The 13,243-nt window shown below is 39.1% G+C and overlaps 1 protein-coding gene across 3 annotated transcripts in view; it reads left to right on the top strand.

Annotated features, from left to right (window-relative positions):
- The window catches only part of ATP7A (ATPase copper transporting alpha), a 28,420-nt gene extending 16,837 nt beyond the window's left edge, over nucleotides 1-11,583 (top strand). For 2 of the 3 annotated variants that reach the window (XM_075162466.1, XM_075162467.1), the window contains exons 6-23: nucleotides 79-242; nucleotides 797-958; nucleotides 1,572-1,648; nucleotides 1,822-2,047; nucleotides 2,506-2,739; nucleotides 3,044-3,135; nucleotides 3,538-3,665; nucleotides 3,842-3,996; nucleotides 4,305-4,439; nucleotides 5,294-5,488; nucleotides 5,709-5,891; nucleotides 6,209-6,422; nucleotides 7,087-7,233; nucleotides 7,674-7,816; nucleotides 8,145-8,348; nucleotides 8,948-9,065; nucleotides 9,607-9,709; nucleotides 10,554-11,583. In XM_075162466.1, coding sequence (XP_075018567.1) covers nucleotides 79-242; nucleotides 797-958; nucleotides 1,572-1,648; nucleotides 1,822-2,047; nucleotides 2,506-2,739; nucleotides 3,044-3,135; nucleotides 3,538-3,665; nucleotides 3,842-3,996; nucleotides 4,305-4,439; nucleotides 5,294-5,488; nucleotides 5,709-5,891; nucleotides 6,209-6,422; nucleotides 7,087-7,233; nucleotides 7,674-7,816; nucleotides 8,145-8,348; nucleotides 8,948-9,065; nucleotides 9,607-9,709; nucleotides 10,554-10,830 — 2,957 coding nt within the window. In that variant the 3' untranslated portion in view covers nucleotides 10,831-11,583. Of the gene's footprint in view, nucleotides 1-78; nucleotides 243-796; nucleotides 959-1,571; nucleotides 1,649-1,821; nucleotides 2,048-2,505; nucleotides 2,740-3,043; nucleotides 3,136-3,537; nucleotides 3,666-3,841; nucleotides 3,997-4,304; nucleotides 4,440-5,293; nucleotides 5,489-5,708; nucleotides 5,892-6,208; nucleotides 6,423-7,086; nucleotides 7,234-7,673; nucleotides 7,817-8,144; nucleotides 8,349-8,947; nucleotides 9,070-9,178; nucleotides 9,401-9,606; nucleotides 9,710-10,553 lie in introns of those variants that run through there. The other variant, XR_012675625.1, reaches the window with a different exon arrangement.
- Nucleotides 11,584-13,243: the final 1,660 nt, after the last annotated feature.

Genomic DNA, 13,243 nt, shown 5'->3' with positions numbered 1-13,243 from the left:
TAAATTGCTATTGTGCCATCATGTACATGCAGTGTTTTTCTTAAACACGATCTGCTATTCGCACATTTTGTTTTCTAGGAATACATTCAATACTTGTTGCCCTAATGGCAGGAAAGGCAGAAGTGAGGTATAATCCTGCTGTCATACACCCTTCAGCTATTGCAGAGCTCATACGAGAACTGGGATTTGGAGCTACCGTGATGGAAAACTGTGGTGAAGGAGATGGAATTCTGGAACTTGTTGTAAGCTAGTAATTAAAACCAACCACCCCTCTCTTTATTAATTTTATCTATTGGATGTGCTTGTGTAAGCATCCACTTCCTAAAGTGTTAATCATATAATAGAGCTTAATTTACAAAAAATAAAGTCTAAGAGTACATCAGGTATGTATTGCAAACTGTATCTTGTCCTGCAAACTGTGCTGGCTCACTACCACACTGAAGTCGGAGAAATATTCCTGTGGTTTTTTTGATTACCCTGCTTATTGCAGGAGTTTCCCCCTCTCTCTCCCCCTCCCCACCCCACCATGTAGCTGAGTCTAGCTCAGTGTACCCCAGCTCTGAGCTTGAGGAGCAAGCAGAGCTTTAGCAGAGCTTCATAACCTTGTCTCTATGCTATGCCTTCCTATAGTCTTCTCATCCTTAACTAGAGAGCTCCATCTCGCTGCTTCAAACCCCAGAAATATGCAATAAGTAATTCAGGATAGTCGTAAGCACTTTTTCTTTTCCTGCTTTTTAAGATGCAGTTACCGAGTAACCTGTGGTTTTGATAACAGGAAGGAACCTTTGTTTTACAGGTGAGAGGAATGACATGCGCTTCTTGTGTACACAAAATAGAATCCACCCTCATGAAGACTAACGGTGTTTTATACTGCTCGGTAGCTCTTGCAACCAACAAAGCTCACATTAAGTATGATCCTGAGATTATAGGTCCTCGAGATGTTATACAAGTGATAAAGGTAAGTTTCATGAAGGCACCAAGTCTCATAAAACATCCAGTGTCCTTTGAAGCATTACATATCCTAGAAACAAAAGAGAAGGGAAGACTATTAAAGGAAAAAGCTGTCTCTCTTTTTCCATCTGCTATCTTCTTAGTGCAGGTTTCTGCAGATAATATGTGTGTTCTGGCTCAAAAGCAAAGCTCTATTATGACTTTGCCTAAGTTTTTAAACAGAAATACTAGGAAAGCCAGGCTATGGTAGAGTTGAAGATACCAGCTATAGGATTGCAGAAAAACAAAGCACATCCATGAGTACTGTAGCAAGAGAGAGGTGAAATAAGTTTCTTGGTTTTCTCCCTCAATTTCTCTTCTTCTGTGCTTCAGGACTAACCATTTTGGAAAGCCACATTTTGGAATAGCATTTTAATGTTATAGAAAGATTGATTTCTGCATCAGATTGCTTTTCTCTCTTTGCAAGGTAACTAAAAATTAGTAACAATCATATCAGAAATGCTAATAAAGTAAATCAAATGTAAGGCTGGCATCATCAATAATCTGGCAATAACTTTATATGACCACAAAGTGTCTTTAAAAATCGACTGTTCTCTTTTTTATTATGCTTTTTTCCTTAGGATTTAGGTTTCACTACTTCGTTAGTCAAAAAAGATAGATCTGCTAGTCATCTAGATCACAAACAGGAGATAAGGCAGTAAGTATTCCTCAACATACTTAGATTCTATAAATATCTTTGATTCTTCTTTTTTAATCAACAGTAAAGTTATGAATTTTTTTTTGTGACTGTGCAGACTTGCTAGCTAAAATGTTATCCAGCAATTGACTGCAAAAGCAAATTTTTTTCCTTCTTTTTTTTTTAAATCTGAGGTGGAAAAGGTCTTTTGTTGTGAGTCTCGTTTTCTGTATTCCTGTCATGGGGCTGATGATTTACATGATGGTAATGGACAGTCAGCTTTCAGATGCTCACGCACATCACAACATGAGCGATAAGGAAGTGGAGGCCCTTCACTCCTCTATGGTCCTGGAATACCAGCTCCTACCAGGATTGTCTGTTATGAATTTTCTGTCGTTTTTACTCTGTGTCCCTGTACAGGTAAGTGGGAATATGGCAACTCCTAGTTTGTCGGGCTTAAGCACTCAAAATGGAAGGCGATGAAGAAATCAAATTTGAAAAGTGACTGTAATTATGCTGATTCAAAATGCTTTTGAGGCTGTTACGTGCTTCTGCTGTTGCCAAAATAAGTGGTGCTAGGGACTGTTACGGGCAGGCTGATCAGTGTGGAGGTGCTATGCAGCCAGGCAGCATCTGAGGCAGCCTGCCTAGCTGCACTGGTGGGCGCGGGCAGGAGCTGGTGGAACTGCGTGGAGGTGAGAAGACCTGAGAGTACTGTGGTAGAGATCATAGCCCTCGGCTAGAGCTGGGATTTTCTTCAGGAAGAGACGGAGAAGGCATATAACACAAATAAAATGGGTGTCTCCCTCTCTTTTATGGAAATGCTGGTGCTGTCCGCTACAAATGTGTATAAAATACAACTGATGCTCTTATTACAGATGTTTGGAGGCTGGCACTTCTATATACAGGCATACAAAGCACTGAAGCACAAAACTGCAAATATGGACGTGCTCATTGTTTTGGCAACCTCCATTGCGTTCGTCTACTCGTTTGTTATTCTTCTAGTTGCAATGGCTGAGAAAGCAAAAGTAAACCCCGTAACTTTCTTTGACACACCTCCTATGCTGTTTGTATTCATCTCGTTGGGCCGGTGGCTAGAGCATGTTGCGAAGGTAAGGAAAATAAAAGCCCATGATACCTACAATCTGCAGGATGCTAAGAATCATTTCAGAATATTGCGTACCTTTTAAAAAAAAAAAAAATCCCATCAAAAAGCTTTGTTAGGTTCTTTTAACCTTCTTTGTTGTAAAATCATCCTCAGTAACTGAACTAGTAAAAATGTGAAATGACTTAATGTAAGTCTGTTTGCAGAAAGTATTTTCTTAATAGGGTAAATTGCAACATATGCAGTTGTCATTTACCCAGCAATCTTTTTTCAATAGCATAGTCAGAAAAATATGAAAATTATTATTCTAGGGTAAAACATCAGAAGCACTGGCAAGACTAATTTCATTACAAGCTACTGAAGCTACTATTGTTACCTTGGGCCCTGATAACGTTCTTTTAAGGTATCTTGCTTTGTCATTTGCTTTTTCTGTTGTTCCTTTTTTGTTATTATGCAAACGTTACCATTCTGTAGAAGTATGAAGCAAGTAACTTCAGATTTGCTGGCAGAGTTGCCAAATCTAAAAATGTTAAAATGCAGAAAAATTAACACTGCTCTGATTTGTTTTATTGGAATCTTGCTGATTTTTGCTGCGATAAGAAAATCAGTGGATTTTCTCAACTGGAAAGTAAATAAAATTATGATAAAATAATCATAGTGCTCTTTAAAATGGCCTTTCTTCTGACAATTTTTGTATATGTTAACGTCAACCAATGGGATTATGCTTTGTGTGTAGTGACAACTCCTTTTGCATGGGTAACTTCAGTTAACAATCTCTTTCTAAAAACTCTATGCGTAATTCTAGTGAAGAGCAAGTTGATGTCGAACTGGTTCAACGAGGTGATATTGTCAAAGTGATCCCAGGAGGCAAATTCCCAGTGGATGGTCGTGTTATTGAAGGACACTCTATGGTAGACGAATCTCTTATCACAGGTAAGCATTTGCTTTTTGCAAGTGTAAAAATGTTTTTCTTTTCCTTTAAACGAATCTGAAGAAGGATAGTTGAAGCTGATGTTCTCCTCACTCTTCTAATTGCATGTTAGGAGTTGGTAGCTATTATAATATTGCTGAAAAATATACCTTAGCATCTGCTGTTGACCTTTCCTTAGGTGAAGCGATGCCCGTAACTAAAAAGCCTGGCAATACAGTTATTGCAGGTTCTATTAATCAGAATGGATCACTACTGATTTCGGCAACCCATGTCGGCGCTGATACAACTCTTTCCCAGATTGTTAAACTTGTGGAGGAGGCCCAGACCTCAAAGGTAGCGTATTATCAAATTAAGCATTTGGCTTTCGTCTTATCATTTAGGCATCAGCATACCAAATCATTTAAAGAGCGGTTAAGATTGTTTAGATTTGAATTGCAGTTGCATAATGAAGTATCTTGCTGAATAAGGACTTTGATACAGTCTACTGTTCCAAGTCTCATCGTCTTATTAAGTAAATATGTAATTATAAAGTGTGGTATGCCAAATGTGCTGCAGACGGAAGCTATGATTATATCTATGTCTGAAGGCATAGAAGAGAGTAAGCATAATGTTGCTGGAGCTGACGTGTTTCTCCCTCCTAGGCTCCTATCCAGCAATTTGCAGACAAACTTAGTGGCTACTTCGTTCCTTCTATTGTGGCTGTCTCTGTGGTTACCCTTTTTGCCTGGATTATAATTGGATTTGTGGATTTTGAAATAGTAGAAAAATACTTTCTGGTAAGTAAGTCTCCTTAAACACCTTCTGAAATATTTAAAAAATAGTTAGCCTACAAGTCTATCAGACTGCGGTGGTTTCCTTTCTGAATTATCCTTGCAGGCATTGCTGACTATAGATATTATTATTGTTACTGTTGTTATTATATTTTTCATTTTACATATTGTTACACTGTATCACTCCTACATTTATACTTAAAGAGAATCTCCAGTAATTAATCAACTCCTGAAAGTTAGCATTAAGAAAAAAAAGTTAATTAAAAGAAAAAAAGGAAATACTATACATCAAAATTTTCCAATTTCCATTCCTTCTCTGTGGGGAAAAGAAGTCCCTTGTGTCACAAGCTCCAGTCCTGCTTCTAGCATAACTCTGTGTAAATTCATCTTTGAAATCAGTAGAATTCGTCGTCTTTACAGATGCCAGAGGGGGATCAGGATCCTAACTTGTACCTTAGGGTTGCTTAGATCACAGGTTTCTTGGTTCATTACTATTTCTGATTAGAACTTATTAGTTTCCAGGAAAGCAAGCTTCATATCCTCTTTCTTTGTTATTGTATATATTGTTGATAGAGTATCTTTTATTACATTACAGTGTAAAGGAACTATCATAGCATGTGGTGCCTTATTTAGGAAAATGTCCTATAAATAAAACAGATTGCAGGTATATGCAGTACAGAACAGAACTTAGTCACTAGTTAATTAGTCATTAATTTAGTCATTAAATTAGCTTATATAGTTGCAGATTTTAGCTTGTATATTTGCAGATTTTTTTTTTAACATCAAAGGCAATGTGTAGTTGAATACATTGTTTCTATTGTTCAATTTCTTCTATTACTAAAATAAACTTCCGTCACTAGGGTTACAATAAGAGCATTTCTGCAGCCGAAGTGATAATCCGCTTTGCTTTCCAAGCCTCTATCACGGTCTTGTGTATTGCGTGCCCCTGTTCTCTGGGATTAGCCACCCCGACGGCTGTGATGGTTGGTACTGGCGTAGGAGCTCAGAACGGCATCCTGATCAAAGGAGGAGAGCCGTTAGAGATGGCACATAAGGTAAGAAATGTGGGTTATTGTTACAAGAACTTGAAAGGCTGGTATCGGTGGCATTTTGCCAACTGCTGCCCGAGCAGATCATTGCATGTACATCAGTACGTGTTAGTAAGTGATGTATGATCAGTACATGTTAGTAAGTTTGGTTAAATCGGGTGGTTTTCTGAGGAGGCTATACGTTAAAGCTTTGTTCATTGAATGAAGTCTTCCTGTTTTGCTGCAGGTAAAGGTGGTTGTATTTGACAAAACAGGTACTATTACTCATGGGACTCCAGAAGTGATGCAGGTGAAGTTTCTAGTGGAGGGTAACCAACTACCACATAATAAAATGCTGGCAATAGTGGGGACTGCGGAGAGTAATAGCGAGCATCCTCTTGGAGTAGCAATAACAAAATACTGCAAAAAGGTAAGTTATTTATACAGGAAAAGAGTAGTCTGTGTTATGGAAGAACCTCTCTTGCAGTACTTAATATGTACGAATAGCCTTGTGTTATTTAGAAAGTAATTGATGTATTCAGTTGGGAAAGCTGAAAATTGTGGAGCCACGTAAATCACTTTATACCGTATTAAATGCACTGGATACTCAAACTTAGGTTTTGATGATTGAATATGTCTCTGCTCCTGTTAGAGTTAGTTTGACTGCACTTTATTTTGTAGGGTTTGTAAATGCAGCATGCTTTTATATATTTAAAAATTTTCTTAGTTTGCGTCCTTTTTCTTTAGGAACTGGACTCGGAGACCCTTGGGACATGTACAGATTTTCAGGTAGTTCCAGGCTGCGGCATTAGTTGTAAAGTCACCAATATTGAAGCATTACTCTACAGGAAAAATAAAATGGTTGAAGAAAACAATATTAAAAATGTGACACTTGTGAAAATTGAGGAAAATACGGACGAATCAGTGCAGCCTGCTTTGATTATTGATGCTGAACTACCAAGTAAGCTAACTCTGGTTTATAGAATAAAATGGATAGTTTTTGCTTTTGTGTCTTTAGGATCCTTAAGAACGAGGTCACTGTTTTCTGCCCTGGAGAACTGGGCTTGCATCAAAGCACATGTGAAATAGTTGGTCATTGGTTTATTTCATGCTCATACAGCACTCGGGACTTTTTGATTAGATATAATTTGAAGTTATGTGTTGAATATGGGGCTGGAAAATCATATAGGGCTTGTCTTCCAGCTCTCTCTGTTTTTACTTTGCTTCATTCCAAGTTACCATTTGCTAGCCAAAATTACGTATATTTGCACAATTGACTGGTTTTCAATCAAGAACAGCTCCCTGTTAGATCTTTCAACTATATTGGGCTGTTACATGTAAATTAGAAGCACTGAGAAAGGGACTTGGTCCTTTACTGTCCTTTGACCTGTGATTCTTGGTCCACTGATGTGGTAACTACCCATTACTGAAGAAATGTTAGTGTCTTTCTTTTAAAGAACACCTGAAGAGGTTGGTAGGGCAGAACGTATTGAGACAGACTTTCTTTCTGTTTGGATTCTCTGTAAGGGTATTCCAGTGCATACTGGGAGAACCTGGATAGGATTAGCTGGAGGGAAGCGTCCTGCTTATCCATATGATGGTAGGATTGTGTTTTCTTCCTTCAGCTACTGTGACTTCTCAGAAATACTCTGTTCTCATTGGGAACCGGGAATGGATGAATAGAAATGGCCTCCTTGTTAAAAATGAAGTTGATAAAGCCATGATGGAACATGAGCGGAGAGGTCGCACCGCAGTTCTGGCAGCTGTTGATGGTAAGTTCAATACTCTCTCTTTTTATTCAGAGGTTGATTTGTCACTAAATAGAAAGTAATAAGTAGTAATGTCATAGCAGTTATACCTCAAGCAGAATAATGGGATGAAAAGAGATCATTAGCTAGTTTTATAACACTTTCATATGAGAAAGACCTCTTCCTGCCTTTCTTAGTTGACAGGAGAGTTGGACATAATGCAAAGACTTCAAAGAGAGCAAAGGGGAAGAAAGGAGAAAAAAGGAATTTTTTTGTTGTTGGACAGTCCATCCTCTGTATTGCCTTAAACATTGCTGCCCTGATACCTGTTGTCATTCTGCTTTTTAATGTCGGTATTACTGTTTCTGGAATTGGTCTTACTGGGGAAAAAAAAGAGATACCTTTTTTCCCTAAAGCAATAAAGATCTTTATTACAAACACATTCTTTCTTTCTGTTCTTTTAGGAGTGCTTTGTGGCTTGATAGCTATTGCTGATACGGTGAAACCAGAAGCTGAGCTGGCAGTCTACACTTTGAAGAGTATGGGATTAGAAGTTGTCCTAATGACTGGTGACAACAGCAAAACAGCAAGATCTATTGCCTCGCAGGTAAGCTGTGTGTTTGGGTTTGAAGCTTGCTACAACCACTTGCAGGAAGCATGCTGTGTCACGTTGACATGGCTTGTGGCTGGCATAGAACTGGTCTGTTGTCAAAAATGGTAATGTAAACAAATTCAGAATAAGGGGGGAACGAAAGAAGCCTTTTTGAATGGAAGCAGCATCAACTTTGAATTCAGAGCTATTTTCGTATCAGATGGGCTTGGTCTTTAGCTCATGAGTGGTAACATTCAGCCTTCCTAGTCGCACTACTAAAGGCAGAAGCTTTGATAGCCAGTAGAAGAGCTGCAAGACAGTTCTGTACTTTCTCTCCCTTTAGGTTGGCATCACCAAAGTGTTCGCAGAGGTTCTTCCCTCCCACAAGGTAGCCAAAGTGAAACAGTTACAGGACGAAGGAAGACGGGTGGCCATGGTTGGAGATGGTATCAATGACTCCCCAGCTCTTGCTATGGCCAATGTGGGAATTGCTATTGGCACGGGGACTGATGTAGCCATTGAGGCGGCTGATGTGGTTCTAATTAGGGTAAGAACTAAGAGCGCTTCATTAAAATGAGATGATAAGAGGGATTAGAAGGCCCAGGATGTCTTGAGTGATTCGGACCACTGCTGAGGTGTACCACCTTCATAAGCCAGGAAAACTGGAGCAGAGATGAGATCGTTTTCATCATGTTTGTTTATTTAATTATCCTATGAAGGAAACTTCCCCATTTTTGGGGTACTACAAATTTGGGGGTATTTAAAGTTTGAGAGTGGGTAAAGGAGGAAAAAGTGACCTGACTTTTGGCAAACATAAACTATATTTCAGTAACGTACCACAGTGCTGCGAAGGTTATAGTCACTTCTTCCTACGTACCAACACCACCTTGACAGAAATTGTGGTCAGTGTCTAGAGCTGTACTGTGTGGTGCTGTGTACGTTATTTGGATTACGGTGACATCTGGAATAAGATTGCCGCTGATTGTATGGGCTCTATGCAGACAAACTAGAGCACCCTACAGAATACTTACTACATGTAGTCTGTTACATCCAGCCTATAGTTACTCCATACATACAGGAGTATGATGATGCTACATATATGCTTTTTTTCTCTTTGACTTCTCCAATAAACGTATTAACTTGCAGGATGACTTGATGGATGTGGTAGCAAGTATAGATTTATCGAGGAAAACTGTGAAAAGGATCCGGATTAACTTCGTCTTTGCTCTAATTTATAATCTCATTGGAGTTCCCATAGCTGCTGGTATGTGAATGTTTCCCTGCAGTAATAAGGTTGTGCTTAGCGAGTAGAAGGTTGCAGTGATTTACTGTTGTGTGGAAGACTATCCGTTCTCTTTATTTCTGACTGTCAGAGAGTGCAGAGTTCTCTGCCTGGGGATGTTGCAGTGGTACGTTTGTGAGCTGTCCTCCTCCCGCGTTATGGCTATTATGGATATGCTCAGCACATCAAAATAAGTTTAAGATAGAAAGCCTTACTGAATGAGCCTGATCCTGTGAACAAGCAGTTTACTGCAAGGCGGGCAAGACACGCCTACCTCTGAATTTCAGACTGCGTGACACGTCTGGCTGTATTAACCTGTAGGTTCTAGCTGAGATAGAACACAAATATTTATGTATTAAATATTTATGTATTAAGTATTTGTCGTTTAACACTAAACTAAAATCCTGCTTATTAACACATTGAAATACAACTAAAATTAGACAGTCCGTGTGAAATTGTATGTGTTAATATGTGAATAATGATGTGTTCCTGCTCTGAACTTATTGCTATTTTATTTTTCTAGGGGTCTTCCTGCCCATTGGCTTGGTTTTGCAGCCCTGGATGGGATCTGCAGCAATGGCTGCCTCCTCTGTTTCTGTTGTGCTTTCTTCTTTGCTGTTAAAGATGTGAGTATGAACAATTCTGTGGTTTGTGGTTTGGATTTGAAGCTCAAGTCTTTCACTTTGAGTGGCAGAAAATAAGTGTGGGACTATGACAGATTTCAAAGCTTTTTGAAGAACAGTTCAGGCAGGTCTGTTTTTAGCAGCAATTGGTTTTCTTCTTGCTTGAGAGGAGGAGTCAGTTGGTCCAAAGCGCTTCAGACAGTAGTGTTTAAAAATGTCATTTCTAATGCGAAGAGAAATGTACAAATCAGAAGTGTGTTCAGAATGGAAAATTCCTTAGTGGCCTTTGTATGTTTGTGAGAAATCTTGTCAGGACATGCTGGCTGCTGAGACAATGCAGCTGTAAAGACCACACTGACGCTGAGGATTGTTGCAGTAAGTAAAGCAAGCTGCTGCATTTGTCATTGCGTTATTGTTCCTTACTCCGCAGTTAGCAGTAGAGTAGCGCTGTGGTGGGAATGGCAGCTTTCGCTATTCAGTTAACAGACGAGGTTTCAGAAGAAGAATAGAAGAGTTGGTAGACGATAGCTACAGTGGTCCGCTCTCTGTAGATGCATTTTGCCGATACATTTTGCAGATGCTCAGCACCACCGAAACAGTTAAATACTGAGTGATGCGTGTCAGCTTTACCTGTTCTTCTGCGTCCTGGCCAAAAAGCACTGAATTAGCTTCTGGTTGTATAGTAGCCTTGCAAAATCTGACCCTTTCATCACTGTATAATCGATCAAATTATAAATGTCTCCGGTTTGTGCATGATCATAGCATGTAGGCTAGTTTCTTTCCATATTTTAGTGTACTTTACTTTAACCTGAGATGTACTGTCATCTTTTGTTTTTTTCTTCCTTAGGTACCAGAAACCAAGTTCTGAGAAACTCGAGTTCCGGGCCCGTGGCCAAATAAGGCACAAGAGCCCGTCGGAAATCAGTGTCCACATTGGAATTGATGAGACTGGGACAGGCTCTCCTAAACTGAGCTTAATGGATCGAATCATCAATTACAGTAGAGCCTCTATAAATTCTCTCTTTTCAGACAAGCGTTCAGTGAACAGCGTAGTTCTTAATGAACCAGATAAGCATTCACTTTTGGTGGGAGATTTTGGAGAGGATGATGACACAGCATTATGAAAGACTTGCCCCTCCCCTCCCACCCCTGCTAAGCAAAAAAAACAACAACCAACCTGAAGCAAAATGAAAAAAAAAAACCAAAACAACTGTCTAGAAGTCTGTGCATGTACTGATCATTTCTGGAGGGCTTTTCAGATGTATTTCTTCTTTAAGGTAGAAAGCTAGTTTATTTGCAGTTTATTTCCAGAGTCTCTCTTTTTCTTCCCCCCCCCCCCCCCCCCAAACTAGACTTACCAAAAAAAAACGGTGCAGGGGCTGTTAATGCTTGCAAACACAAACAGGTCTGTGTTACCATTCCATAAAGCTCGCAGTATAGCTTTTTTGTTTTGCTTTGGTTTGGGTTTTTTTGCAAACTGTCCAAGTACAATTAAGGAAACTAAGGAACCAGAAACTTATTTTCCAGCCTTATAACAGGCTACTTTATGCGTAGTCAAGTTTAGTACTGTGTTAAAAAATTATAAATTACTGCATCTGCAAAATATTGGAGGTTCTGTGTTTGCAGATAGATGTGCCTTACTTCAAAACTTCCAGGACCCCTCTCGTTTCCATAGTCTGCCTTCTACCAGAAATGGTTCCTCTCAAATGCCTTTTCTTGTTACAAACATCTGATTCCAGCTTTTCACACTCCTTGCTTCAAATCATCTCGCCATTTGTGATGTGGATTCCTGCGAGGCAGAGGTAACTGAGAGGTTTGGGGTTTGCTTTCTAATACCATACCCACGTTTAACTCTATACATCCATGCCCCAGTACACTCCTACGACTAAGATTGTCTGCTTGAGGGTTGGGAGGTTTGCTCCTTCCCAGCCCCTTCTAAGCCAAAAACTCCTGCAACATCTGAAAACAATATGAATGTGATGTGGTATTAGCCAAAATGTTTAGCTTTTAAGAAGGAGCAATGTAGTTAGTGCTCACTACCAATATCTACTAGCACTCCTTAAATGAACCAGAATAGTTTGGACGGTGTCATGTAGACTACCTTTAAAATCTTTACAGTTCAACCCTTGCAGATAATCTAACACCATCAAAGAATTTATTATGTGTCAGAGACTGCACTAATGTCAGTTGCTTGTAAAGATAAGTTAAGTGTCTATACACCAGGAATGGTCCAGAATCCACTCCATAGATTGATCCAAACCTCCTTTGCTTGGGATGTTCAGATCCAGGCTTTGTGAATTAAGACAGTCTTCATTTGTTACTGAGCTGAAATATCAAAATGCAGGTTTTGATCATTAAATCATTAATATTAGAAATATTCTCAATGAGAAATAAAGGTGTTCATCACCCAGTAGCTAGCCACCTGTTTGTAACTTAATAAACCTTGTTCTTCAAATCCTCTGCTGAGACAGCTATCCAAAGCAATTACTAGGTTCGATAATGTTGAATTACATTACGAAATACAGCCCATGGTGTAAACATGTAATGCCAGTTTGTGCTTGTAGAGGAGAAATGCTCAGTTCGGAGTATGGTAAAGAGATCTCTGTAACGTTCCCGTTCTTAACTTGAAGTCTGATGTCAGTGCATAGGCTGTGTATGTAAAAAGTCATAAGTAAATAGCTTTTGCATTTTATCTGAGAACTACCAGAAAAATACCAGTGTATGAAAACAGAAGAGTTGTGCTATGGAATATGTTGTTAGTAAATCAGTACACTTGTTATATTGCCGTGAGGAGAACAACATAATTTGTTGCTGCCGCTGGTTTAAGAAACAAAGTATTTCTGTTGCAGAATTTAGATTCTTAATATCTCTACATGAATACAGATTTTTTTTTTAATTAGATTGTAGCTATATGTATATATTGTAGTGTTAAGAAATGCTGATAGATTACTGCAAAGCCATTCCATAAGATGATGTTTTCGGTTTTCAGCAGCAAAGCTGTTTCTTACAAAGCAGACAGTTACCTAAAAACTGTTTGATCATATTATGATGGTGTTTTAGTGCTTCACGACCATGCAAACTCTTTCCAAAGATTTCAGTTTCCTTGTTTATCCACACTCGGTGTTGTTCCTGGCACGATTCTGCAGATGAAAGGGAAGTCTTCTACATATTTTTGTCTGGATTGTGCTGACGCGTGGTCTTAATCGTGCGGTGGAGACACAAGGCAGATCCTAACATGCTTTCAGATGCGAGTTTTGTTACTGCGGGTGCTGGTCCAGCCCCTGCTTATGGTATATGTGGTATGTAAATGACAGATATCATGCTCTTACTGCAGGAAATAGAGTAGTAATCTAGGGTTAAATTCCTGGTTGGTAGATAAAGCAGAATGAAGAATTTGTTAAATTATTTCCGAATTTATCTTTAGAGCACTTTGGCTTCGACCTCCTGTTGTCCAAATTGTACGTAGGTTGAATGCTTACAGTGGAATGCTGGCTTTATCACCATCTTTTTCCCAATACAGATGTTTTTCTAGGCTTT

Source organism: Calonectris borealis, chromosome 13, assembly GCF_964195595.1.
Source record: "Calonectris borealis chromosome 13, bCalBor7.hap1.2, whole genome shotgun sequence".
Classification (NCBI taxonomy): Eukaryota; Metazoa; Chordata; class Aves; order Procellariiformes; family Procellariidae; genus Calonectris; species Calonectris borealis.
This window is presented reverse-complemented; position numbering and strand designations above follow the sequence as displayed.